Source organism: Chiloscyllium punctatum, chromosome 45, assembly GCF_047496795.1.
Source record: "Chiloscyllium punctatum isolate Juve2018m chromosome 45, sChiPun1.3, whole genome shotgun sequence".
Lineage (NCBI taxonomy): Eukaryota > Metazoa > Chordata > Chondrichthyes > Orectolobiformes > Hemiscylliidae > Chiloscyllium > Chiloscyllium punctatum.
In genome coordinates this window covers 65,854,042-65,881,601 of record NC_092783.1, presented here as the reverse complement: position 1 = coordinate 65,881,601, position 27,560 = coordinate 65,854,042, and the positions used below count along the sequence as shown (strand labels likewise).

Sequence of the window (27,560 nt, the reverse complement as noted above, 5' to 3'; positions counted from 1 at the left end):
GAAATATATTTTAGGCTGTTGATTGAGGCAGGGGAGGAAATGGGTGTGCTAGCAATAATTTGAATTCCTTTCTGGTCACAGGAGAGTTACCAGAGGTCTGGTGGTACACCAATATAGTACCATTATTTAAAAAGGGAACAAGAGATAAACCAGGAAACTACAAGCCAGTCAGTCTAGCCCTCAGTGGTTAGGAACAGTTCTAAGGGACAGAATTAATCTGTAATTGGAGAAGCAAGGATTAAGCAAGAAGGATCAGCATGGTTTTGTTAAGGACAGATTATGTCTGACCAATTTGGTTGAATTTTTCCAAGAGCTGAACAGGTGTGCAGATGTCAGCAATGCATTTGATGTTGTCTAATTGGATTTCAGTAAGGCTTTTGATAATATCCCACATGGGACACAAGAAGTAAAAGAAAGAGTCTGTAGGATTCAAAGGAATGTGGCTAATTGGATCCGGAACTGGCTGAGTGGCAGGAAACAATGATGATTGAAGGATGTTTTGTAACCAGAAGTCTGTCCAGTAGGGTTCCACAGGGATCAGTGCTGGGGCCTTTGTTGTTTGTGGTACACAAATGATTTAGTCATGCGTGAATGTACATCAGTCCCCAATGTTTGTGGTACAGGTAGATAATATGGTGAAGATGGCATATGGGATACTTGTTGTCTAGTTTTCTGCCTCTTTGTCCAATGTAGTTTGTTACAGTTTTTGCAAGGTGTTTTGTAAATGACAGTAGTTTTGCTTGTTGTTTGCCTAGGGTCTTTCAAGTTCAATAGCTGCTGTTTTCGTGTGTTAGTGGGTTTGTGGGCTACCATGATGCCAAGGGGTTTGAGTAGTCTGGCAGTCATTTCTGAGATGTCTTTGATGTAGGGGAGAGTGGCTTGGATTTCTGAACGTGTTTTGTCTGCTTGTTTGGGTTTGTTGCTGAGAAATCAGCAGACTGTGTCCTTTAGGTACCCATTCTTTTTGAAAACACTGTATAGGTGATTTTCCTCTGCTCTACATAGTTCCTCTGTACTGCAGTGTATGGTGGCTCATTGAAATAATATTCTAATGCAGCTTCGTTTGTGGATATGTAGTTCAATATTTGGTTCGTATGTGTTGTTTTCCTGTAAACGCTGGTTTGAAGTTCCCCACTGGCTGTTCACTCTACTGCGACATCTAGGAATGGCAGTTTGTTGTTTTCCTCCTCTTTAGTGAATTTTTGCCAGTAAGAGTATTATTGATGGTCTTGAAGGTTTCCTCTAATTTGTTTCATTTAGTGATGATAAAGGTGTCATCCATATCACAGACCCAAAGCTGTATGTTCAAGTCTCTGCAATACTGCCTCTGCTAAGAACCCTGATATCGGAGATCCCATGGGTGTTCTGATGGTTTGTTTGTAGGTTTTGTTGTTGAAGGTGAACTGGGTGGTGAAGCATAGGTCCACTAGCTTGACAATACTGTCCTTGCTGATGAAGTTGGAGGTGTTTGTTGTATGTGTCTTTGGTTCTTCTAATTGTGTAGTCAGTGTTTCCTTGGCCAGGTTGACTTTGATGGATGCGAACAGTGCTGTTATGTCAAAGGAGACCATTATTTCATCCTCTTCTGTCTTGGTGTCTTTGGTCGTCAGGAATTCTTAGGTGGAGTGGATGGAGTTTACCACTCCATGAGAAAAAGAACAGGAAATGACATCACCAACCCAAGGAAACCCAAACAAAGGGGGCATAGCTTTAAATTAAGGGGTGGTAGATATAGGACTGATGTTAGGGGTAGGTTCTTCACTCAGCGAGTCGTAAGTTCATGGAATGCCCTGCCAGTAGCAGTAGTGGACTCTCCCTCTTTATGGGTATTTAAGCGGGCATTGGATAGGTATATGGAGGATAGTGGGCTAGTGTAGGTTAGGTGGGCTTGGATCGGCGCAACATCGAGGGCCGAAGGGCCTGTACTGCGCTGTATTCTTCTATGTTCTATGTTCTATGTTCTATATATCAATAGAAAGCAGGCTATGCCTGCAGTACTTCATCCGGCGACTCACTGAAAATGTAACCTACTATGGTGACAAACATCTGAAACGAATCTTCCAGCTCAGCGAGCAAACCTACATCCAGTTTTAGTTATGAAGAGAGGTTGCATAGACTGGGGTTGTTTTCCTTGTAGCAGAGTTGACTGATGAAGGACATGATTGAGATGTATAAAATTGAGGGGCATAGATAGGGTAGACAGGAAAAATGTTTCCCCTTGGTTGAGGAATCAATGAGTTGGGGTAGAGATTTAAGGTAGGTAAAAACAATGACTGCACATGCTGGAAACCAGATTCTGAATTAGTGGTGCTGGAGGAGCACAGCAGTTCAGGCAGCATCCGAGGTTTAGCAGTAAAATCGACGTTTCGGGCAAAAGCCCTTCATCAGGAATGGCTTCCTGATGATGGGCTTTTGTCTGAAACGTCGATTTTACTACTAAACCTCGGAAGCTGGTAGAGATTTAAGGCAAGGATCAGGAGTTTTGGAGGGCATGTAAGGAAACACCTTTTTTTTTTAACTTTGAGTAATCTTTGGTTTCTGCCAGCAAAGGTGATAGAGGCATTTAAATATTTAGATGTGTACTCAAGGGTTTCCTTTGGGTTGGTGATGTCATTTCCTGTTCTTTTTCTCAGGGGGTGGTAAACTCCACCCAAGAATGTAAGGCTACAGACCATTTGCTGAAAAATTGGATTTGAATAGTTAAGAGCTTTTGTTTTGACCAGTACAGACTCAACAGGTTGAAGGCTTCTTTCTTTGCTGTAGACCTTTTATGACAAATAAATACAATTAAGGAAATTTTAGTGCAAACCTGGGAGTTTGGTGAATGAAAGTTAATTTTGTTCTTAAAATCTGTATTTCCTTAAGTACTGTGTATTTCAATTTAGTTTTTTTTTGCAGCTTAGACTGCATTCTGCTGGGAGAGTTTGGTTAATTAGCAAATCTATGTGATGAGAGGGGCCAGTTTGAGAGTTTAGATTTAAATCTAGTGACATTGAGTGTTGGTTATTTTTAAATGCTTCGAAATATTAACTGGATCAGTCCATGATTCCAGTACTATGAACTTATCCAGTATTTGTTCGAAGGCAACAATTCCTGGACTTTTGATGATAGTTTAATGAAGCTGCAGAGTTGGGCTGAGAGGTGGCAAATGGAGTTTAATACAGAAAAGTGTGTGTTGATTCACCTTGGAAGGAGTAATAGGAATGCAGAGTACTGGCTTAATGGTAAAATTCTTGGTAGTGTAGATAAGCAGAGAGATCTCTGTATCCATATACATAGATCCCTGAAAGATGCCACCCAGGTTGATAGGGCTGTTAAGAAGGCATATGGTGTGTTAGGTTTTATTGGTAGAGGGATAGAGTTTGGGAACCGTGAGATCATGCTGTAGGTGTACAAAACTCTGGTGCGGTTGCACTAGGAGTATTACATGCAGTTCTGGTCACCGCATTATAGGAAGGATGTGGAAGCTCTGGAAAGGGTTCAGAGGGGGTTTACTCTGATCTTGCCCTGTATGGAGGGAATGTCTTATGAGGAAAGTTGAGGGACTTGAGGCTCTTTTCATTCGAGAGGAGGAGGTTGAGAGGTGACTTAATTCAGACTTACAAGATAATCAGAGGGTTAGATCAGGTGGACAGTCAGGACCATTTTCCTAGGATGGTGATAGCTAGCATGAGGCGGCGTAGCTTTAAAATTGAGGGGTGATAGACATAGGACAGATGTCAGAGGTAGTTTCTTTTACTCGGAGAGTAGTAGGGACTTGGAATGTACTGCCTGCAACAGTAGTAAACTTGCCAACTTTAAGGGCATTTAAATGGTCATTGGAAAGATATATGGATGAGAATGGAATAGTGTAGGTTAGATGGGCTTAGATTGGTTTCACAGGGTGGCGCGACATCGAGAGCCAAAGAGCCTGTACTGCGCTGTAAAGTTCTATGTAGTTTGTGTTGAGTTAAGTTTATGATAGTTCGAGCACAGTTGGTTAGATTTTGGCTTGGTATAATCAAGGATTGATTTTGACTTGGGACTTCCAGAGTTTGGAAGCTTTTGTTGTTATGGAAGAGAGCTACCTGGAATCAGAAGCACAGTACAATTTATCTCCTAGAAAACAACATAGAGCAACTCTGAGATAAAGTTCCCTTATTGTTAGTTTGAGTAATTTCTGGGCTCGGGTTCTGTCACTCTTTCTTTTCCAAGAGTTCTGCTGTTATATCTTTTATAATGGACTTCAGCATTTTTCTCTGCTACCAACACCAAGCTAACATGTCCCATTTCCTCTGTCTCCTTTTAAAAATAGTGAGCTTACATTAGTTACTCTTTAATCCATAGGAACTGAAAGACCACTTAGAATTGAGAAAAATCTTAACTTCTAGCGAAACAAAGCTTTTACCTATTCCCAAACATGATCAAATCCAGAGAGACTATGCTTCTACTTTAAATCTCACGTTCGAACAAACTGATTCTTCCCAGTTATTTTGTATGAATTGTGAAGGCATCTTACATGGAATAATCACACAACCTAAAGCTTGGACTTTCCCATTTGCTTAACAACCTGATGATGGGCTTAGCCCGAAAGGTTGACTCTCCTCCTCGGAAGCTGCCTGACCTGCTGTGCCTTTTCACCACCGCACGTTTTGACTCTGACTCTCCAGCATCTGCAGTCCTCACTTTCTCCCTCTTCCTGATAAAGGCAGAGAAAGGCACTTGACAGGCCAGTCCTTTAGGAATACAGGATCACGTCCTGCCCTAGGTGGATGCTGTCATGGATGCTCCGGCTTGGGGTGGTGTAGGACTTCAACAAATGGAGATTCCCCCTTCTTGGATGTCAGAATGATAACTGCCCTGCCCCAACAATGGGGGTATCTCTCCGGCCATGGTACATTATTTTGGGGCCCAGCGTGGTTGCACCCTGAATGCTGTTTAAGATCTCCGCAGTCACCCTATCCAGCCCAGGGACTTGCCCCTAGAAAGCCAGTCAAGGGCACTGGTTAGAAACTCCAAACTCGAGTGGCATTGAGCCGGACAGACCTGGCGAGAAGAGAACCACTTGGTATTCCCTCACTTGGGCCCTGATGCCCCCAGGATCCAGGACGAGGCATCCATCATTGTCTAGTAGCACAAGGAGCTGCTGGCAGACCCCTTGCCTTTTTTCCAGCAAGTAGAAGAAGGGGGAGATGTGATTGAGATTCTGGAGGAACTGGACCCACAATCTCACACAGCATTCCGAGACCAAATGAAATACAGATCCCAGAGTGTGGCCACATTCTCCTTGGCTTCCCACAGACTGGATGTGCATTGAGCTGGCTGAGACACGACTTGAGCACCTGCTCCAACTTCCCAATACTGGAATTTGACCTCTTTCTCAACCTCATCATATACTGCTGACAAAAGACACAGTTGAGAGTCTTGCACATGTCCCACCATAACCTTGAGGTTCAGAAATGGCAAAAAGAATCCTGGAATCATTCCTCTTCCAGCAACAGGTTATTAAAAGTGTCAGTACACTAGCCTCACCCAAGCTCAAAACATAACTAGCTCTGTCAAAACCAGGCTGTGATTGGGGAATGGCACTTGCCACATGGAGGCCTTTTGAACACTGGAATTGTACAGGCGGTCAATTCTATACACTCTGACCCCTGGTCTCTCAAAGGTGAAGGCAAGGGAATAGGAGTGAAGAATTTGCCAAATATCTAACAACTTGAAGGTCTTAAGCAAGACCCTCAGCTTCCCTACCATTCTGAGCTCTTGTGGATACTGCTACATTCTCTGCTGTTGAGGGTGCCATTTTCTCCTGACAATGAATTGACCCTCAGCAATGAAATGAAGAAAAGTAGACAATTCTTCAAAAGTCTGCTTCGGTCCTATCCAAGGTGTGTGTACATTCACGAAGTACCGCGCCTCTGAAACAAACTGTGAATTGGAGCAGACTGTCCGGCACATGCTACTTGACACTCAAGATCTTCAGCTGGACAAAAGGATAAGATAGCCACCTTGCTAGAATTGGAGGCTGGGTGATTAATGATGACCTTTCACTGCCACACAAGGAGACTTGTAGCTTTATCTCCTGAAACAGTATGAGTTTCTCGCAGGAGGCTCACTGATTACTCCTGTTCCCTGAGGACTGAGAGGAAATGAAATCTGTGCTGGACCTTCCTGCTACCATTGATATTGAGGCTAGCTTTGGATGTCCTCATGGTTGCTCTATGTGGCACTGTCACCAGTTAAAATAATGAAACCGCATTACTGAGCCAGCAGAGGTGGCTTTTTTTCCCCTCTGTTCCCTGAGGATGCTACAAAGGAAACTTTGGGTGGCACGGTGGCACAGTAGTTAGCACTGTTGCCTCATAGTGCCAGAGACCCGGGTTCAATTCCCGTCTCAGGTGACTCTGTGTGGAGTTTGCACATTCTCCCTGTGTCTGCGTGGGTTTCCTCCGGGTGCTCCGGTTTCCTCCCACAATCCAAAAATGTGCAGGTTAGGTGAATTGACCATGCTAAATTGCTCGTAGTGTTAGGTGAAGGGGTAAATATAGGAGAATGGGTCTGGGTGGGTTGCACTTCGGTGGGTCGGTGTGGACTTGTTGGGCAGAAGGGCCTGTTTCCACACTGTAAGTAATCTAATCTAATCACTGTCTCATGTTCCTGGTCCACTCCTGATGCCGCTAATAGCTGTCAGACAGATGTGACCAGAAGTGATAGAGAATTCTAGTGGTCCATAGTCAACTGGATTCTGCCTCAGCGACCCAGCATCACTTGGAAAAGGTCCTGGGATCCTCATTGGGGATGAGGGCGACCTCATCCATGAGCGCCATGTCACCTTACATCCCTGGATCTGAGGTTGCTATTTTCTGGAAGGGAACCTGCAAAATTGGGGGGCTTAATAGTCCTGGGAGGCCACCCCCAAATATTTGTGTTTTTATTTGCAGGTCTTCCTCCCCTGTGTATACTCTTCCTCCTGCTGCTGATGATACCATTGAGCGATGCTGCTGATCCCTCCTGCAGGGTTTGAAGGGGGTCTATGAGTGGAGGGGCAACAGTGCCAGTCGTGGAAGATTGGTTGTTGGTCATAGCCTTGGAGGGAGGGCAGATCTTTCTGAGGTGCATCATATTCTTACAGTCATCAGTTAACAACCAGAACACCCCAATATTGTCCTCATGCTGGGCTGTAAATACACCTTCCATGAGGCAGACTCGGCAGATGAAAGCCTGGTGCTGGAAGGTGTAAATGTGTCTCTGGCAGGCTTCCTTCAGACTGAACAACAAGACACCATACCTGACTTTATCTCCCCAAGCTGGTGGAAGTGGGGAGAAGAAGCTGAGATGGCAGAAAGGGCGGGATATTCAGAGGGTCAACAGGCAAGAGCGTTCCGCCAACAGTAAACCACTTCTCCTGCTCAGTCTTCAGAAAGAACACCACCTTCCCATACATTTCATTCAGTGACTATGGTGGGGGTGCTGATGACCACTGCCAAAGCTGTTGCATTTGCCTCCATGGTCATCTCTGGGTGAGTGGAACATTTCACCTGGTACTGTTTTAGTCATATCAGTAAAGGGCGATGAGGCCCCTTGTGATGGTGGTGGTGGGGGCAGCAGCGGCAGGCATGAGGAATGCAGAGCATGCACCCAATGCCACATTGGAATGACTGGGTCCTGCTCTATTTGTTGCTGCAGAGGTTTCTGTGGTCGTCATCACTTCCGCCAACCAGAGCTGCCACCACCTCTCAAAAAGCAGCAAAATTACAGTAAAAAGTCTAGTTAGGCCTCACCAGCCAGCACAGTTCCTTAGGCAGCCATGTCCCAAATTGCTACACAACAGTTCCCTGATACCTAAAGGCAGTAGTTATACCAGCAAATGATGTTGGTATAGGCCACAGTCAGGAAGTAGTGGTAAGAGAGAGCCTAGACTTGGTACAGTTCTAAGCCCCAGACGACAGTCACTCGAGCTCCAAGCTGCTCATGTCCAGGCCTGAATCCTCTGACTGAAGAATAAAGTCCCGGCACCAGGAACTAACCGTCCCAAGCAGTGGACTGAGTGGGGAAGAAAAACAGGCTCCAAGAACAGGTCCTCCAAAGCATCACCTGGTGGGGGGAATGTCTGGATGTCTAGCTCCAGGCTCCCCAGGCATGAAATGAGTAGAAATGCAAGTCACCAGACTTCTCGGGGCAGAAGCAACATAGATCCCCATACTTGAGTCCCTCCAGGCAGGCAGCAGTAGCTCCTCCCAGGACAGCAGGTCTTCCCACTTTACTCTCCAATATCCAACTGATACAGTTAAAAAGCATAGTGCAAACTCCCAGCCCACTGGAAAGCAACTATCTACCACCATCTTCTGTCTCCTAACATCAAGCCAATTTTACATCTAATTGATGAGCTCTCCTTAGATCCCATGTGATCTCACCTTACTAACCACTCTACTATGCGGAACGTGGTCGAAGACCTTGCTGAAGTCTATATAGATGATATAGTGTGATGCCCTAATTTATCTCCTTGGTGACCTCTTCAAAAAAAAAACTCAATCAAGTTCATTTGACATAATTTTGAGATGTACAAAGCTATATTGACTATCCCTAATCAGTTTCTGCCTTTCCAAACATATGTAGATCCAGTCTTTCAGAATCTTCTCTGGCAATTTATCCACCATTGACATCAAGCTCACCAACCTGAAGTTCCCTGACTTTTCCTTGCTGCCTTTCTTAAATTATGGCATGACACAACCACTCTCCAGTCGTCTTTCATTTCTACTGAAACTGTCTATGATGTGAATATGTCCGAAAGGGGCCTTGTAATTTTTTTTTCCCTAGCTTCCTGTAATGTCCTGGGATGCATTTGATCAGGTTCCAGAGATTTATCTTCCTTTGTGTTTTAAGACCTCCATCAGGACCTTGTTGATCTTTACTGTGTCCGATTCTTTCTATAGTTACTCTTTTGCTCTTCTTATACTTTAATCTCTTTGGATTTTCTTTACTCTATCTGTCAAAGCTATCTTGTGTCCCTTTTAGCCCTCCTGATTTCCCTCTTAAGTGTGCTTTGATATGCCTGAAGAGATTCACTTGAGCCAGCTACTCTTACATGACACATGTCTCCTTTTTCCTGACCAGAGCTTCAATACCTGTAGTCACCCAGTGTTCCCTACTCCTGACAGCCTTGCCTTCCTCACTAACTAGAACATGCTGGCCCTGAACTCTCGTAATCTGACTTTTGAAAGGCTCCCACTTGCCAGATGTCCTATTACCTGCGAACGCGTCCCCCAATCAACTTTTGAAAGTTCCTAATGCTATCAAAATTGTACTTGCCCCAGTTTCGAACTTTAACTTATGGACGAGACCTATGCTTTTCCTTAACTACTTTAAAACTAATTGAATTATGATCACAGGTCCCAATTACGCCCCCTCCAACACATCTTCACTTGCTCTGCTTTATTTCCCAAGATGAGGTCAGGTTTTGTCCCTTATTTAGTAGGGCCACTACATATCGATTGGGAAAGTTTTCATGAATGTACTTTGGGCATTGTCTCTGTGGGCTTTGGCAAGGCATTCATTAATGTTCTGCATGGTAGACTGGTTGGCAAGGTTGGATTGCATAAAATTCGCGGAGAGCTAGCCATTTGGATTCAAAATTGGTCTGAAGGTAGGAGACAAGTGATAATGTAGGATTGTTTTTCAGACTGGAGGCCTGTGACCAGTGTTGTGTCGCAAGAATCAGTGCTGAATCCACTGCTTTTTGTCATACAGATAAAGATTAGATTACAGTGCGGAGACAGGCCCTTCGGCCCAACAAGTCCATACCGACCCGCCGAAGCGCAACCCACCCATACCTCTACATTTACCCATTACCTAACACTATGGGCAATTTAGCATGGCCAATTCACCTGACCTGCACATCTTTGGATTGTGGGAGAAAACCGGAGCACCCGGAGGAAACCCACGCAGACACTGGGAGAATGTGCAAACTCCACACAGTCAGTCGCCTGAGGCGGGAATTGAACCCAGGTCTCAGGCGCTGTGAGGCAGCAGTGCGAACCACTATGCTACCGTGCCTCCCATAATTTGGATGTGAATATAGGAGGTGTGGTTAATAAGTTTGCAGATGACACCAAAATTGGTTTTGTAGTGGACAATGATGAAGGTTATCTCTGAGTACAACGGGACCTTGATCAGATGGGCAAGTGAGCCGAGGAGTGGCAGATGGTGTTTAATCTAGACATATGTAGCGTGCTACATTTTGGTAGGGCAAATTAGGGCAGGACTGATACATTTAACGGTAAGGTCCTGGAGAATATTGCCTAGCAAGGAGACCTTGGGGTGAAATTGCATAGTTTATTGAAAGTGGAGTCACACGTGGACAGTGTAGTGAAAAAGGTATTTGTTGTGCGTGCCTTTATTGGTCAATGCATTGAGCATAAGTTTGGAAGTTATTTTGTGGTTGTACAGGACATTGGTTAGGCCACCTTTGGAAGATTGGTTCAGTTCTGGCCTACCCAGTTGTTGGAAGGATGTTGTGCAACTTGAAAGGGTTCAGAAAAAAATTGCAAGGATATTGAGCTATAGGAAGAGGCTGAATAGGCTGGGGCTGTTTTCCCTGGAGCATTGGAGGCTGAGAGGTTTATAAAATCCTGAGGGGAATGGATGGGGTAACTAGACAAGGTTTTTTTCCCCTTGCAAAATTAGAGGGCAAAGGTTTAAGGTGAGAGGAGAAAGATTTAAAAGAGATCTAAGGGGCAACTTTTTTCACACAGAAGCTGATGTGTATATGCAGTGGGGTGCCAGAGGAAGTGCTGGAGGCTGGTACAAATACAACATTTAAAAGGCATCTGGATGGGTATATGAATAGGAAGAGTTTAGAGGGATATGTGTTGACAAATGGGACAAGATTAATTTGGAATATCTCGTCAGCATTGGCAAGTTGAAACCAAAGGGTCTGTTTCCATACTGCATATTTCAATGACTCTAAGATTCTTAACAAATTCCACTCTATCCAAGTCCTTAACACTATTGCAGTCACCGGCTATGTTTGGAAGGATGTATCATTCTTATATTTGTTCCTCAGTTTCCCATTGACTATGGGGCTGGGCTATAGTACAATCTTATAAAATTGGTCACTCCCTTCTTATTTCTCAGTACCACCTATACAGCCTCACCAGACTCTAAGTGCTGCTGAGATCTTTTGGAAAGACATTGTTTGATTAGATGTAGTCAGCATGGCTTTGTGCATGGGAGATCATGCCTGTCAAATTTCTTAGAGTTCTTTGATGAAGTGACCAGGAAGGTTGACGAGGGCAGGGTGATAGATGTAACCTTTATGGATTTCAATAAGGCCTTTGATAAGGTTCCACATGGTACAGGTCGTTCTGCTATAATGTATGTTTTATTAATGCGAATTCGCTATAACACGACTGACAAATTGGGGGCACTTTCTAAAGTGCCAACTTTTAAAGCATGTATTGGTTATAACACAATTCTTGCCCCATTAGTTTAAATAGTGCTATTACCATGCAATTTTGCACGAGAACAGAACTACCATGTTGTAACAGAACCAACTGTAGGCTGCTTTGGAAGGTTAGATTGCATGAAATATAGGGAGAGCTGGCAAATTGAATACACAATTGGCTTGATATTAGAAAGTGGAGAGTAATAGTGGAAGGATGTTTTTTGGACTAGAGACCGGTGACTACTGGTGTACCTTGGGTTGGTGTTGGGGTCATTACTGTTTGTTATCTATGTTAATGATTTGGATGAGAATGTACAAGGCATGATTAGTAAGTTTGCGGATGACAACTAAACTGGGCAGTATCATGGACAGGGAGGAATGTTATCAGAAATTGCAACAAGACGTTGTTCAGCTGGGGAAGTGGGCCAGAAAATAGCAAATGGAGTTTAATAAGTGTGAAATCTTGTGTTTTGGAAAGTTGAATCGAGGTAGAAGTTTCATGATGAATGGTAGGGTCTTAAGGAGTGTAGTGGAACAGAGGGATCTTGGAGTTCAGCTGCATGGTTTGCTGAAAGTGGAGTCACAGGTAAGATTTGGAGATGCCGGTATTCAACTGGGCTGTACAAAGTTTAAAAGTCACACAACACTAGGTTATAGTCCAACAGGTTTAATTGGAAGCGCCAGCTTTCGGAATGCTGCTCCTTCAGGTGGTTGTGGACTACACAATTGTAAGACACAGAATTTTTTTTTAGATTAGATTAGATTACTTACAGTGTGGAAACAGGCCCTTCAGCCCAATAGGTTCACACCGACCCGCTGAAGCGCAACCCGTCCAGACCCATTCTCCTACATTTACCCCTTCACCTAACACTACGAGCAATTTAGCATGGCCAATTCACCTAACCTGCACATTTTTTGGATTGTGGGAGGAAACCCATGCAGACACGGAGAGAATGAGCAAACTCCACACAGAGAATCGCCTGAGGCGGAAATTGAACCCGGGTCTCTGGCGCTGTGAGGCAGCAGTGCTAACCATTGTGCCACCGTGCAAAAGTTTACAGTGTGATGTAACTGAAATTATACATTGAAAAGTACCTTGATTGTTTGTTAAGTCTTTCATCTGTTAGAATGACCATGTTTGTTTCACTTCTTTCATATGTAAATCACAAACCATTTTTTTTAAATTTACATTCTCAGGGCCTGTCTCTGTGCTGTAGGATTCTGTGACTTTATGGAAAATGCCATTCCCCTCCTCTCTTCCCTCCGCTTCTATCCTCCTCATAGTATCTGTACCCCAAAATATCGAACTCCCTCAGCCATGTACCTTTGATGTCCCAGTACCATGTACCCATTCTTGCTCTGAATTCATCTGTCTTACCTGTCAGGCCTCTTGCAGTGAAATAAATGCACTTTAATCTATGCCCTCTAGTTCTGACTCCCTGACCCCAGGGAAAAAAACCTGGCTATTTATCCTATCAATGCCCCTCATGATTTTATAAATCTCTATAAGGTTACCCCTCAGCCCCTGATGCTCCAGGTTTAGGGTGAGAGGGGAAAGATATAAAAGAGAGATTGGGTTGGGATATCTGGTCGGCATGGACAAGTTGGACCGTAGGGCATGACTCTAACTCATCAGTCTTCCCTAGTTTCAGTCATGCTCTTGTGCCTGTCTTATCTGTTTAACTTGTTCTGTTTAACTTCTGTACTGGCCTCGACCTTCTCTTTTTGTCTCACTACTGTTAAAGGACCCACCCCTAGTATAAACCCACGTAGTTCTAACAAATCACACCACCAGGATGTTGATCTCCCTTGAGTTCAGGTGTGACCTCTGCCTTAGAGGTGTTCCCAATGATCCAATAGTCTGAATTTCTAACCCCTGCAGCAGCTACTCAGCATGCATTCATCTGCCTATTTTCGGTAATAATTTGGAATTGAGTGTCTAACCAGTAGACCATTGCTTCTTGTCAGGAAAAACCCAACTGGTTTACTACTGTCCTTTAGGGAGGGAAATCTGCCACCCTTGCCTAGTCTGGCCTACATGTGACTCCAGACCCACAGCAACGTATTCAACTCTTAATTGCCCTCTGGGCATTTCGGCATGTGCAGTACATGCTGGTCCAGCCAGTGACGTCTACATCCCATGAATGAATAAAAAAAACTCACTTTGCACAGCCATCAAAGGACAACTTTCTCATCTTTCATCCCTTTGGTTTAATGGAACCAAAGGATTAGAATTTACATCATGTGAAATGAACCTTCTGATCTGTTTGCATTTGCTTTCAGGAATGTGTTTTTGAAACAGAAATAAGACCTGTCCTAAACTGTGATTCCTGCTTATGTATATAACCAATACATAATAACAATTTGCTTTGTAGTGAAAGACAAGAAATGGACTGAAGTGGATATCTCAGAGCATCAGACACATGCCATGAGATTGCTGGATGGCCTGGAGGTAACTGCCAGGGAGAAAAGGCTGAAAGTGGCTCGTGCTATACTTTATATGGCACAAGGTAACATCAAGTTGCAAATGTTAAGCTTAATGTATGTAAATTGTTCATTTCTCACCTTGATGAAATAGAAGTTTGCAAAGTCAAAAAAGATTCAAATAGAGAAAAACCCCAGTGCCAACATAAATATGTCCAGATGAAATACAGCATAGGATGCAAAATAAACTTCAGCTTTACCTTAACCTTAGTAGCCAATGCAGCAGAAATATGATATATTTAAATTTTCTGAAACAGGCAGTTGATTGCTGCATAAGAATGGGATGGTGGCAGAGTGGTTTGCACTACTGCCTCACAGTGCCAAGAACCCAGATTTGACTCCAATCTTGGGTGTCTGTGAAAGTTTGCACATTCTCCCACTTTGCACGGGTTTCTGTTAGGTGCTCCGATTTCCTGTCACAGTCTAAAGGTATATAGTTTGCTGGATTGGTCATGTAAAATTGCCTTGTTCTGTCCAGGATTGTGCAGGCTAGGTAGATTAATCATGGTAAACGCAGGATTACAGGGATAGGGTGGAAGTGGGTTGAGGTGGGATGCTCTTTGGAAGATCAGTGCAGACTCAATGTGTCGAATGGCCTCTTTCTGCACTGCAGGGATTCTATGATGGATCATTTATTGACATTGATACATAGAGTCATAGAGATGTACAGCATGAAAACAGACCCTTCGGTCCAACGCGTCCATGCCGACCAGATATCTCAACCCAATCTAGTCCCACCTGCTAGCAACCGGCCCATATTCCTCCAAACCCTTCCTACTCCTATACCCATCCAAATGCCTCTTAAATGTTGCAGTTGTACCAGCCTCCACCACATCCCCTGGCAGCACATTCCATACACGTACCACCCTCTGCGTGAAAAAGTTTCCCCTTAGGTCTCTTTTATATCTTTCCCCTCTCACTGTAAACCTATGCCCGCTAGTTCTGGACTCCCCGACCCCAGGGAAAAGACTTTGTCTATTTATCCTATCCATGCCCCTCATAATTTTGTAAACCTCGAGAAGGTCACCCCTCAGCCTCCGGCACTCCAGGGAAAACAGCCCCAGCCTGTTCAGCCTTTTCCCTGTAGCTCAGATCCTCCAACCCTGGCAACATCCTTGTAAATTTTTTCTGAACCCTTTCAAGTTTCACAACATCTTTCCGATAGGAAGGAGACCAGAATTGCGCCCAATATTCCATCAGTGGCCTAACCAATGTCCTGTACAGCCACAACATGACCTCCCAACTCTTGTACTCAATACTCTGACCAATAAAGGAAAGCCTATCAAATGCCTTCTTTACTATCCTATCTACCTGCGACTCCACTTTCAAGGAGCTATGAACCTGCACTCCAAGGTCTTTGTTAGCAACACTCCCTAGGACCTTACCATGCCACCGTGGAATGGGATTCTGACTTCTGTAAATTAATTTCACTTTATCTGTCACAACTGAGTTTTTATCCTAATTCTAGATGAACAGCTGGAGTCTAGTCTACTTGATCACGTTCCCCTGTAATTTAGTAGTGTGAATGGAATATTTCAGGATGAGAGGAAGTGTATCTCCTTTTAATGAGATTTTTATAGTGCAGGTGTGTTTATCTCCAGTGTTTAAGAGCAGCCACGTATTTGTAAATGTTTTGCATAAGGGAAAGAGAGAGGGCTGAGTAGTGATCTGATTAAAGTATATAAGATTGAGGGAGTTGATAGGCTGGAAAGATAGTTTTTTTTTTCCTTTAGGCCATTAAAAAGGGAGTCATAATCTTTTGTCAAAGCTAGCATGTTTCGAGGCGATTGTGGGTGTAGGGGGTCTGAAATGCATTGCCTGGGAGGGTAGTTGAAGCAGGAAACCTCCCAAACTTCAAAAAGTACTTGGATGAGCACTTGAAATGTCATGACATTCAAGACATGGGCCATGTGCTGGAAACTGAGACTGGTGTAGATTTGGGTTTTTTTTTAGTGTTCTGATGGGCTAAATACCTCTTCTGTACTGTATTATTCTATGAATCAATTTTCTCCATCTTTTTATAAGTTTCACCACTTTGTAGATATGTTCCTAATCAGCCTGCTGAGATGTTATTCCACACCTCTAGAGAAGGTGGGACATGAAACTGTTCATCACTTTGTGGTACGCTTAGTTTTGATTGGATATTCTCCTTGACTGCCTTTGTTGGCCACAGGTTGTTCATCTTTCTCACATATAATTGCTAGCCCTCAACCAAAATATTTTTAATCCTCCTTCATTACCCACAACTGGATCTAAAATATCCTGCTCTCTTATCTGCAACATACTGCTCTAAGAAGCAATCCCTGATGAACACTAGAAAGACATGTTCTGCGTCGTCCTTGCCCATTTGTCCAGTGAATAGCAGGTTAAAATTACTCATGAGAATTGTAGTGCCCTTCTTAAATGCATCCATCACTTGCCAATTTGTGCTCTAAAATGAAACGTTCAGCGCCTAAAAGGAAATATTCTGGAAAGGCTCAAACCTATATTGAAAACTATTTGTGCCTCTTTCAGGTGCTTATTCTGCATGTCTGATATTTTCTGATTTTAGCGAGTTTCTGATTTATTCCATATTTCTTCTGGCTGGTTTTAGTCGACTAAAAAGTGATTCTGTTCATCCTTGTCCAAATGTGTAGCTATCACTTTCACAATCTCATAATATATTTTGGCAGCCAATTATTTTTTCCTTTTAAGGATAATTGTCACAGACATCCCCACCTTTGTCATTCACCCCATCCACATCTCAAGCCCTTACCATCCTCCAATGCTTGGAACATTTTCTTTGCTGCATATGTTGAAGCTGGTGTGTACTCTTGTCACATGATGTTGAAGCAAGTTGATAGTGATTTTTTTGCTGGCTTGCAGGTACTTTTGGTGAATGTAACTCTGAAGACGAGGTCCAGCAATGGATGAGATATAATATATTTCTGCTGCTTGAAGTTGGCACCTTTACTGCATTGGTGGAACTACTCAGCATGGAGATTGAGTGAGTGCAGACTTTCGAGGATTTTCCAAAATGCTGCACTAGGGGTTCATGCGGATGGGTTGACTGCAAGGTGACAAGCGGCCTTAAGTTGCTTGTTACCACAACGCTTTTGGTAATGTGATTATGACCCTTGATTAACAGACACCTCTGCGGACACACATGCTTGGCCCTCTTTCAATTCCTGTTGAGGCCTACCTACCAAACATAGTCATACAATAATATAGCATGGAAACAGGCTCTTCAGCCCAAACTGATCCATGCTGAGAATGATGCCCACTCAGTTAGTTCCAATTGCGCAAATTTGGTTCATTATCTCTCTATAAACCCTTCCCATCCATGTACCTATCCAAATCTTTTTTTAAATGTTGCTATGGTACTGCCTCAACTGCTTTCTCTGACAGCCCATCCCACATACGCACCACTCTCTGTGTAAAGAAGTTGCTCTTCAAGTCCTTCTTAAATCTTACCCCTTCACCTAAAAGCTGTGCCCTCTAGTTTTCAAATGCCCATCCCTGGGAAAAAGGCTACATGCATTCATCCTATCTATGTCCCTCATGATTTTAAACACCTCAATAAGGTCACTGGCATTTTCCTATGTTCCAAGGAATAAAATCCTATCCTGGCCAGTCTCTCCCTATAACTCACACCTACTAGTCCTGGCAACATTCTCATAAATCTTCTTTGTACTCTTTCCAGTTTAACAATGTCTTTTCTTTAACAGGGTGACCAAACCAGCAAGCAATATTCCAAGTGTAACCTCATCAATGATTGATACAACTGTAACATGATATTCCAACTACTATTCTCAATGCCTCAACTGATGAAGGCCAGCATGCTAAATGCCGCCTTCACCACCCTGTCTACCTGTGACACTGCTTTCAAATAACTACGTATTTGTATTCCTAAGTCCTTCTGTTCTACAACACTCCTCAGGACCTTACCATTTACTGTATATGACCTACCTTGGTTTGACTTTCCAAAGTGCCACATCTCTCTCTCATCTGTATTGAATTACATTTGCCAGTTCTCAGCCTACTTCCCCATTTAGAGTCCGAAAGATGTACAGCATGGAAACATGCCGACCAGATATCCTAACCTATTCTCATGTTTTTCAAAATTTACAGTACTTCCTCCTCCTTAACATCAATTTGTTTGAGCATATCAATCTGTTTTATGCTGTCCTCACAAAGAGCAAGGTCTCTCTCACTGCTGAATACTGAAGCAAAGTATTCATTAAGGACCTCCACTAGCTCCTACGATTCCAGCCACAAATTCCCTCCACTATCCCTGATCTGTCTTACCCTCACTCTCGCCCTCCTCTTGTTCTTCCTTAATCCCACCCACCAAGGCTTTTTCATGCCCCCTTCTACCTCTCCTCAGTCCATTCTTCAGTTCCTTCCTGGCTACCTTGTAACCCTCAAGAGCCCTGTCTGATCCTTGCTTGCTCAACCTTAAGTAAGCTTCCTTCTTCGTCCTGATGAGATGTTCCCCATCTCTTATCATCCAAGGTTCCTTCACCCTACTGTCCCTTCCTTGCCTCAGTGGGACAAACCTATCAGCAAGTGCTCCCTAGACTATGGCATGCAAGGAATGGAGGGGCTGGCAGGAAGGATCAATTTAATTTGGTGTCATGTTTGGCCGAAGGACCCATTCCTGTGCTATACTGTTCTATGTTCTAAAACAGAGTTGCAATCAAATATTTGATGCAAGTTGATCATAATTCCTGGAATTCATTGATGAGCAGTTATCTGAATGGAGCTAATTCTTTTCTTTTTAAAAAAAACCTGAAAGAATTGCAGATGCTGGAAATCAGAAGCCAAAACAGAAATTGCTGGAATGCGGTTTTGAAGAAGGGTCACTGAACCTACAATGTTAACTGATTTCTCCCCACAGATGCTGTCAGACTCGAGGGTTTTCCAGCAATTTCTGTTTTTGTTTCTAACTCATCGTTGGTCTGGAATCTTATGCCGCCTTGGAACACTTCAACCCCAGGGCATCAATGTGGACTTCACCAGTTTCCTCATTTCCCCTCTCCCCACCTTACCCCAGTTCCAAACTTCCAACTCTGCACCATCCTCATGACCTGTCCTAGCTGCCAATCTTCCTTCCCACCTATCCGCTCCACCCTCCTTTCCAACCAATCACCTCCATCCACCTATTGTACTCTTAGCTATCTTCTGTACAGCCCCATCCCACTCACATTTATCTCTCCACCCTGGAGACTCCCAGCCTCATTCCTGATGAAGGGCTCCTGCCCAAAACATCTATTTTCCTGCTCCTCAAATGCTGCCTGACCTGTGCTTTTCCAGCACCACTCTAATCTTGACTGGAATCTTATACCTTCTGCTGTCTGAGACGTCAGAGCAAAACTCATTATAATGAGTAAGAGACACCAGCTGAGTATAGTTTGAGGGAAAAAAACGGAAGTTCATTTTGCTCTAAAGGTCATAATAGCTCTCATAATGACCAAAATTAAATCAAGAGCATAAAAACTATTTTGTTACTGAAAGTGATTCATCCAGGAACCCCATGACATGACTGAGATGCTGGTCCCTGGAAAAAGTTAAATTGTAAGTGTTGTCTGTCTGTCTTTAGTCTGGTCTGGAAAGAGCTTGTCTCCTGTTAACATCACTATCTGTAAGAATCTCTCTACAGAAGCCCAGACTGTGGGCAGCGTGCTTTTAGTTTGAACCTCTCCAAAACTTGGTTTCTGGAAAGAATCTTACATTCACTTGAAAAATGAACCTACTACACTGCTCTGATCCCAACCACTATGAGAAGAATTTCTGCAATATCAGTTTATGGAAAGAAACTTTCACTCGTCACGGACTTTCTGAACTCAGTCAAATCACATAAATTTCATGTAAATTAACTTGGAGTTTTCAAATTATTCCTCTACTTTGCTTTTCTCTTTTTTTTAGTATTCTTGGCAGTGTTGCGCGAGTAGTGGAACAGTCATAGCCTCGGTTATGTATGTTTTGCTCTTGCCCCATTCACGAGTTTGAAGCTTTCATATGGTCCACATGCTTGTTCTGGACCGCCTCACCTATCCAAACTTTGTACATCACTGAACCTGATCTCACGTTAACTATCCCTCTTACCCATGCAGGGCCATTTCTATGGTTTCGACAACAAACTTTTGTCCCCTGAAGTAAACTGCCTGTTTTGCTTAGTGAAGTCTTGCTCTGGCAATGGCATTCCTAATGCCATTTCACCATCCTCCTCAGGTCTGTGAAGATTATGCTTAACCTGGTTCAGAGTCTTCTCCCCATTAGCAAATCTGCTGGAGCTATCCTTGTAGTTGCATGAGGGGTGATCTGATAAATAGGATTCAGGATAGTTTGATATCAAGCGAAGCTGGAAGCTGTTAGTTGAAGCCGATCTTCAAAGTTTGGACTGCTCTTTCCACCAGATCATTGGACGATGGATGATATGGAGCAGTCCTTATATGCCAAATGTCATTCGACTTGAGGAAATAATCAAATTTCCTGCTGATAAATGATGGCCTATTGTCTGTGACTGACACTCCTGAGTTGCAAAAGATGCTTGCAGCTTTTCTATCATGGTCTCTCTGTTTAATGAATAAACACTATGTACGTTTAACCACATGGAGTGGGCACCCACAATGACTAAGAATGTTGAGCCCATGAAAGAGCCAGCATAGTTGATATGTAATCAAGTCTAGGGTTTACCAAGCCATTCCCATGAATGTAGGGGAACTGCTAATGGTAATTTTAATCTTTGTTGGCATTCTGGGCATTGTCCCACCAATGCGATTGTGTCTGCATCCAACCCTGGCCATCAGACTTAACATCTCACTAATATTTTCATTTTGAGCATGACTCTGGTGGAGTTTAACCAGTATCTGGTGGCGATCTTTGCTTGGCATAATCGATCTTGCTCCTCCATAATAAAATGCTGTCCTGTACAGGGATCTTGTCTCGCTGAATCTCAAAAGGTTTCAGTTATGCTCTGATGGCCCTTTTGCTATCCCCATCATCACCAGCTGTTTGTTTTGCCAGGATGGGATGATCTTGCACCCACAGTCTGATAGTTGTTAGCAATGACCAGAACGGTGTCCAGAAAGTTTAAAGCCAGAACGGTGGCACCACTGGTGATGTATCTACCAGCAGGAAGAGGCATCAACATTTGCTATTTGGCTTCCCAGACTGTATTCCAACTCGTAATTGTATGCACTTAGAGTGAGAGCCCACTCCCAACCTGAACCTATGGGCGGCACAGTCTTGACCTATTTGAGTAACCGTAGCATGGCTTTGTGGTTTGTTCCTATTAGAAATTTGCATTGGTAAAGGTATTGGTGGAACTTTCACACACCAAAGATGCCTGCCAAACTGTCCTTCTCTATCTAGGCATATCAATGCTCTATATCAGCCAAAGTCTGGAAACCATACACTGTTGGCCATTCCTCTTCATTGGGCAATCTGTGAGCTAACTTTACCTCGATATTGTGTGGGCAGGCATCATATGTCAGCATCAGATCTTGCTTGGGTTCATAGTATGTGAACACCTTAGACGACAATAGCTGTCTCAACAGGCTACGTTTTCACTAAGAGACCATTTTCGAGGTTGACCTTTTCTCAATAGCAAATTTAAGTGTGCCAGGATGGAGGCCAGGTTACATATAAACCTTGCATAATAATTAACCAATCCAAGGAAAGACCCAAGGTCCAGTACAAATGTGGGTACAGATTGCCCTCACTTTATTTTCCAATGGGTGTAACCCAGTCTTGTCAACTCTGTAACCAAGTAGGTCACTCGGGGCATCTGGAATGCACTTTTCCCTTCATAAGCCCGCCTTGTGAAACATTTAAGCACTACATCCAATATTTGAGTGCTCTTTATTAGTTTTCCATGTTGTTAGCACGTCATCCAGATAAATGACGACCTGTGGTAGACCTTTTAAAATGTTCTCCATCATCTGCTGATACCCCAAATGGCAGTATCCTATAATTTGTAATTGAAAAATGTTGAGCCAATCAATGTGAATCTTGCTCAACCAATTTTCCTCCACACCCACAGGCTTGGTCCCCGAGCCTTTTACTGCAATCAGTGCTAACTAACCAGCTGCTTCTCAGACAAGACTGGAACCGAAGTTGTATCTTTAATCTGTAAAGGTTACCCTATATAGATTCTCAGTCCATCTGAAGTCTTAGGGAAACTTGAGGGTTGGAGTACAGAGTGAATTTTGTTAAAGATCAGTTCTGCAATCCAGTTTCCTCCCACAAGTCCAAAGATGTGCAAGTTCAGTGGATTGGCAATGCTAATTTGCCCTGTACTGTCCAGGGATGTGTAGGTTAGATGTGTTGGCCATGGGAAATTAAGGGTAGAGTGATTAGGCTGTGTGTGATGGGTCTTTGGAGGGACTCGTTTAGCCAAATGGCCTGTTTCTACACAGTAGGAATTCTATGGAAATGTTCCAAGCTAAACGTAGGTTTTCCAGGGTGTGCTGTCTCCTGGATACCAACCTGTGAGTTTTCTTACTCAAATTAGGTTCAGTGGGACACTCTTGCTGTTTCAAATCTGCATTCGAGTAGCAACTAAATGGCTTGCCAACCCAGATCATGAAGAACATGTTAACCATTTGCTACGACTTGGCTTTGTTTTGGGGTTTTTCTGTGGGCTGACTTAGACTTGCTGTGTTCAGGATATGTGCTGAGTGAGGTTATGTAATTGCCTTTACTCAAGTGGTGTCCCCCAAGTTCAGTCAGCCAGGTAAGGGTGTCCGCTTCCATCGGCATACTACCCTGTAACTCATAAGCTCTGCTTGTAGCGTTTTTCTGAGGACTCGGCATGTAGTAGTACCTGTCTGAAGTCCAATTGTACTTCAGCTAGTAGGCACTTTTGCATTATTGCATCATTAATCCCACATACCAGTCTCTCAGCATCTCATTACAAATTAAATGCAAGTCACATACCTATGCCAGTTGTCTTAACCTTATCAAAAATCCCGACATGAGTGCCCACGGTTCTCAAACTGACAGTGTCTCAGAATCAAGGGAGGCTTGAGGTCATAATGTTTCTTAACCAAATCCATCAACTCTTGATGCTTGAGGAAAGGTTAGGCTCAGAATAATCAAAAAATCTGTGGGCCCACAAGCTGTCAGGAAAATTACTTGTTGATTATCCTCTTCCTCGGTCATTGGTTTGAAAAACATAAATTTTTTTCCACATACTGGACCCAGTATTCAGCAGTAACAAATGAGCCAAGCTTCTCCAATAGCAGCATGATGTCAGAAATGCTTATCCAATTCAAAGGCGACTATTGTGGGCGAATTTCTTCATGAGCATATTCTTTTGTCTGGTTTTGACTGAAATAGCTCTACAGAGGCTATATCCTGTCACCAAGTGACCCTTTATTTACATGTGCATAATACTTGACAATGGTCCAGCTCCCTCAGAGCCAGTGCTCAGAGAACCTCTGATATTCCTGTTTACCACTGTCAGCCAGGGCTCCATGAATGGACCAGGTTAACGCCCCCAGGCAGGAGAAATTCTGAAAGGGTCACCTGGCTGACCTTATTACAATTGCTACAATCTGGAATTGAATGCATTTAAAATAACTTAGTGCAACAAAAATGTTCAAAAATCTGATTGGAGTGCAAACCTAAGAAGCAAACCTCAATCAGATATGAAAAGAAACTAGTTAGAAGTCAAGAGGACAAATGTAGTGACTAAAGTATCCTTGAAAACAAAGGAACACGTAAAAGTAAATTCTCTTAAACTTAACATTAGGATAAAATATCAAATTTTACTGTAAAGGCATATGTAGAAAAGGAAGACTTATCTTGTGAAACCATAGCTTCGCTCAGTGACGGATGGCTGAGATTTGACCTTGGAGAATATAGCTAAAAATACTCAGTAAGGCAAAACAGACCCTATTTCAGCTACTTGTTGAGCATTTAGACCTCAGTTACTCCATATCTGGAACATATAGAAGGTAAGCCTGATTCAAAAACTGATTAGAGCCCTCTACTCAGGATGGCTACAAGATATTACTAGAAGAAAGGAAACCATGGTTAGAGCTTTAAGAGGTTGAAAGGGAAGCTGGAGAAAAAAAACAAAAGTCTTCCAGCAAAAGCTATGGGCCATAGAATTACTAGCAAAAATGAGACAAGAGGGAATGAGTTATATTATTGTAGAATGGCTTAATTAGGTCCCAGGTATTATGCCCTCAGAATCCAGGACAGTCCAAAGACATTGAAAAATAGAAGAGAACCAGAAACAACAAACAGGTGACTTTGGAAAGGCTGCCTAGAATTAAAAAAATCTGAAGTCAGGCTAGCCACATGAAAAGATGTTGAAAAAGAACCTGACTGATTTCAAAAGAAATGAAAGTATTGAGCCAGAAATCAAATTGGCAAAGACCTCCCTGAATGAATCAGGGACGAAGGCAGTTTCCATCCAATGAATTAAGAGCATAGATTGGATAGAGGTTTTAAAAGTCATGAGCAGGCAGATAAAGTAAATAGGGAGAACCTATTCCTGCTTGTAAAAGAAAAATGAACTAGAATACAGAAATTTTAAGTAATGTAAAAATGAAGTAAGGGTGATGGGAGAAAAAGCTTCTTTCACAGCGAGTGGTTAGGGTATGGAATGCACGACTTGGAAATGTGAATGATTTGGAGGTGCCGGTGGGGTGCACAAAGTTAAAAATCTTGCAACACCAGATTATAGTCCAACGAGTTTATTTGAAAGTGCAAGGAAAATCCTGGGTCGTGAGAACACGGGTGCCAAGAGGTTATTTCACAAAAATTGCTGCCCATCATACATTAACCAAAATCCTTTGATTTTTCTGCATACCTGAAAGTGATCAATGCCAGGTCATTCTAATGGAACTAGATCTTGGAGTTCTTTACCTAACAATTACTCTCACTGCAATACAGAGCAATGCCTTGACTCAAATGTAAAACCCTTAGAAAGCAGCAGAGAATTGACGTTATAGCTGCTACTTGTGAATGGCTTTCAAGAATGACCAAAAGAACAAATATAAACCTCCTTTACTTGTTTTCTTGCAGAAAAAACATTGACAAAAAAAATCAAATAGAATCTTTATTTTCTCCCCACTGTCATGCCCAACAAGGCATGAAAAGACATCACATTTGCTACAATGCAGAAGGAGGCCATTCAGTCCATCATGTCTGTATTGGCCTTACAAATAAGGATCACAATTTAAATCCATTCTCCGTCTTTTCCCAAAACTTAAACTATGCATCTATTCAAATAATTGTTTAATGCTCTCTCAAATTCCTTGGTTTAATCTCCCTGTACCACGTTTTGAGGTCAGTTTCACTTGTAAGTCACTGTGCCCTCTTGCTCTTGATTCGTTTCCACGCAGGCTCAGTTTCTCCAGATCCACTTTGTCCACACATCTCATGATTTTGAAAACTTCCATTAAATCTCATTTTGACCTTCTCCTTTCCAAGGAAAACAGTTATTACTGTTATGATACCTAGAACTGCAAAAAAAATATAGCTGAGGTGTTATATACAAGTTCAGCAATCATAATTTATTTTTAAAAGTTATTCTTGTTTAAATTTTAGAATCAACTTTATTGAATTTAAAACAAAAATTGCTGCTCTGTTCACCTTATATCAGTTGAAGGCACTTTCTGGAAAGTTCTGATCTCCAGTCTCATGGAGGCTTAGTCTTTCCCAGATTCGAAGAACTCTTTCAGGTTGTAACCAAATACATCTGGTCTGCAAGCTTCAAACTATTCTGCTTACATTGTGATAACGTATTTCTTAAGTTCTAAACCAATTATTTTTGTCAGGCATAACTGGTTTACACATCTGGAATCAGATCAAGACTTCTACAAAACCAAACTAACACCCAAAAGCTTCTTTTCAAACTATGGGTGTTTCCCCTAAATCCAAAACAATCCAGAATTTTCTGCTGAAAGCCTAATACACTTGACTGTTTGTTCACTTGTAAATTCTTCCATGGTCAACAAGTTACCATTCATCTCTACAACTAGCCTTTTGGACTTTTTTTTTAAGAAAGGAAATGCTTCCAAGTTAATCGTTAAATCCCTTCTTAGACATACAGAAAACATAAGTGTCATAGTTCAAAGTTCAAAAATCCAAATGATTTGAATTCAAATATAGATAAATCCTATCCTACATCACAATAACTATTGTACAAAAGAGGAGAACAATAATATAATTCAATTCTCCTCTCCCTCTTATCGATAATTTAGGTAAGAGTGGAACCCAAAGGGAGTAGACTGAACTGGGCTATAGCGGAGTGATTTTAGAATCATTAGAATCCTTCCAATGTGGAAACAGTTTATTTGGCCCAACAAATCTAGACAAACGCATTTCTACAGCTGTTAGCATTTTGATCCTGTCCACAGGACTATGAGAAGTCTTCCATTTTAACTGTTGATTTGGACTCGTGGTCTGTTGTTCTGTTTCACTCTTTAAACCTAAATCATCAGTGCAGAGTAGTTCTGTCTGTTGTGTGAATGTCTGCTTGAAATTGAACGTATACAGTTGAATTCAAATGCTGACTAACCAGTTTTACAACTTAATGTAAGAATAAATTTGCTTCTAATTAGGGTATCATTTTCGAGTTAGTTAAAATGCCTGGTGGGCATTTCTTTTATTCTGTTTAGTTATGATAAATACTATTTCAATAGGTAAATAAATTGACCATTTAGGTGATTGATTAAAATGTCTATAATTTTAGCTCTGCTGGTAGAGTAGTCAGACTTGAGTGTGGAAGGGTATTTGGCCCATTGAGTCTGCTCTGCTGTTGAAATTGCCATTGCACTCCTCCTACTACCGTGTATCACAACCAAGATGCATAAATAACAATAGATTAATCTTGCATGGCAAATATAATGGGAATGTTCTTGGTCTGAGAAACTATACACCATTCTGGGAATTGTTGTGATTGATATCTTGGCTGAAGATAACTTTAACTGTGCAGTTAAGATCCATAATTGAACCAGGAACTGTATATTGTACATGATCCACTTCTATAATATTTTTAACTATTGGGCTACTTGTGAAGCTGCATTTCACTGTTAGCACAGAGCTGTGTGGTTCCACCGCTCTGTCAGCCTAATAGCAATGTCTGTAAAAGAACACAAGGTCTAGGAGCAAGAGTAGGCAATTCAGCATCTTTGAAAAACTCTAGCCAATTAGTCAAACAGGATTTACCTTTCATAAAACCTTGCTGACTTTCCAAGTGTCCTGTTATTATTTCCTTAATAATGGATCTTCCTAATTTCCCAAGAACACATGTTCAACAAACTTGTCTGTAGTTCCTTATTTTCTGATACCCTCTCTTTTTGAATAAGTGTGTTATAATTTTCCTATCCACTGGAATCTTTCCCAATAAATTTTGGAATATTATAAGATGCATGGATAGGAAAGGTTTATAGGGATATGGGCCAAATGCAGTCATTTGGGATTGGTTTAGTTTAGGAAACCTGGTTGGCATGGATGAATTGGGCCAAAAAGGTCTGTTTCCGTGATAGATGACTCTAACAAATTAATCCACTTTCTCTGTAACCAGTTACATTAAGAGTCTATGATGTAGCCCATTAGGCCGTAGAGACTTGCATGCCATCAATCCTAATAGTTTACTCAGTACTTTTCTCCTAGTGATGATGATGATTGTCATTGAAATATTAAGAACTTC

The 27,560-nt window shown here is 42.3% G+C and overlaps 1 protein-coding gene across 3 annotated transcripts in view; it reads left to right on the top strand.

Annotated features, from left to right (window-relative positions):
• Nucleotides 1-27,560, top strand: part of LOC140467524 (striatin-interacting protein 1 homolog) — a 188,609-nt gene that overhangs the window by 17,410 nt on the left and 143,639 nt on the right. For all 3 annotated transcript variants that reach the window (XM_072563969.1, XM_072563967.1, XM_072563968.1), the window contains exons 4-5: nucleotides 13,798-13,932; nucleotides 16,772-16,892. In XM_072563969.1, coding sequence (XP_072420070.1) covers nucleotides 13,851-13,932; nucleotides 16,772-16,892 — 203 coding nt within the window. In that variant the 5' untranslated portion in view covers nucleotides 13,798-13,850. The remainder of the gene's footprint in view (nucleotides 1-13,797; nucleotides 13,933-16,771; nucleotides 16,893-27,560) is intronic.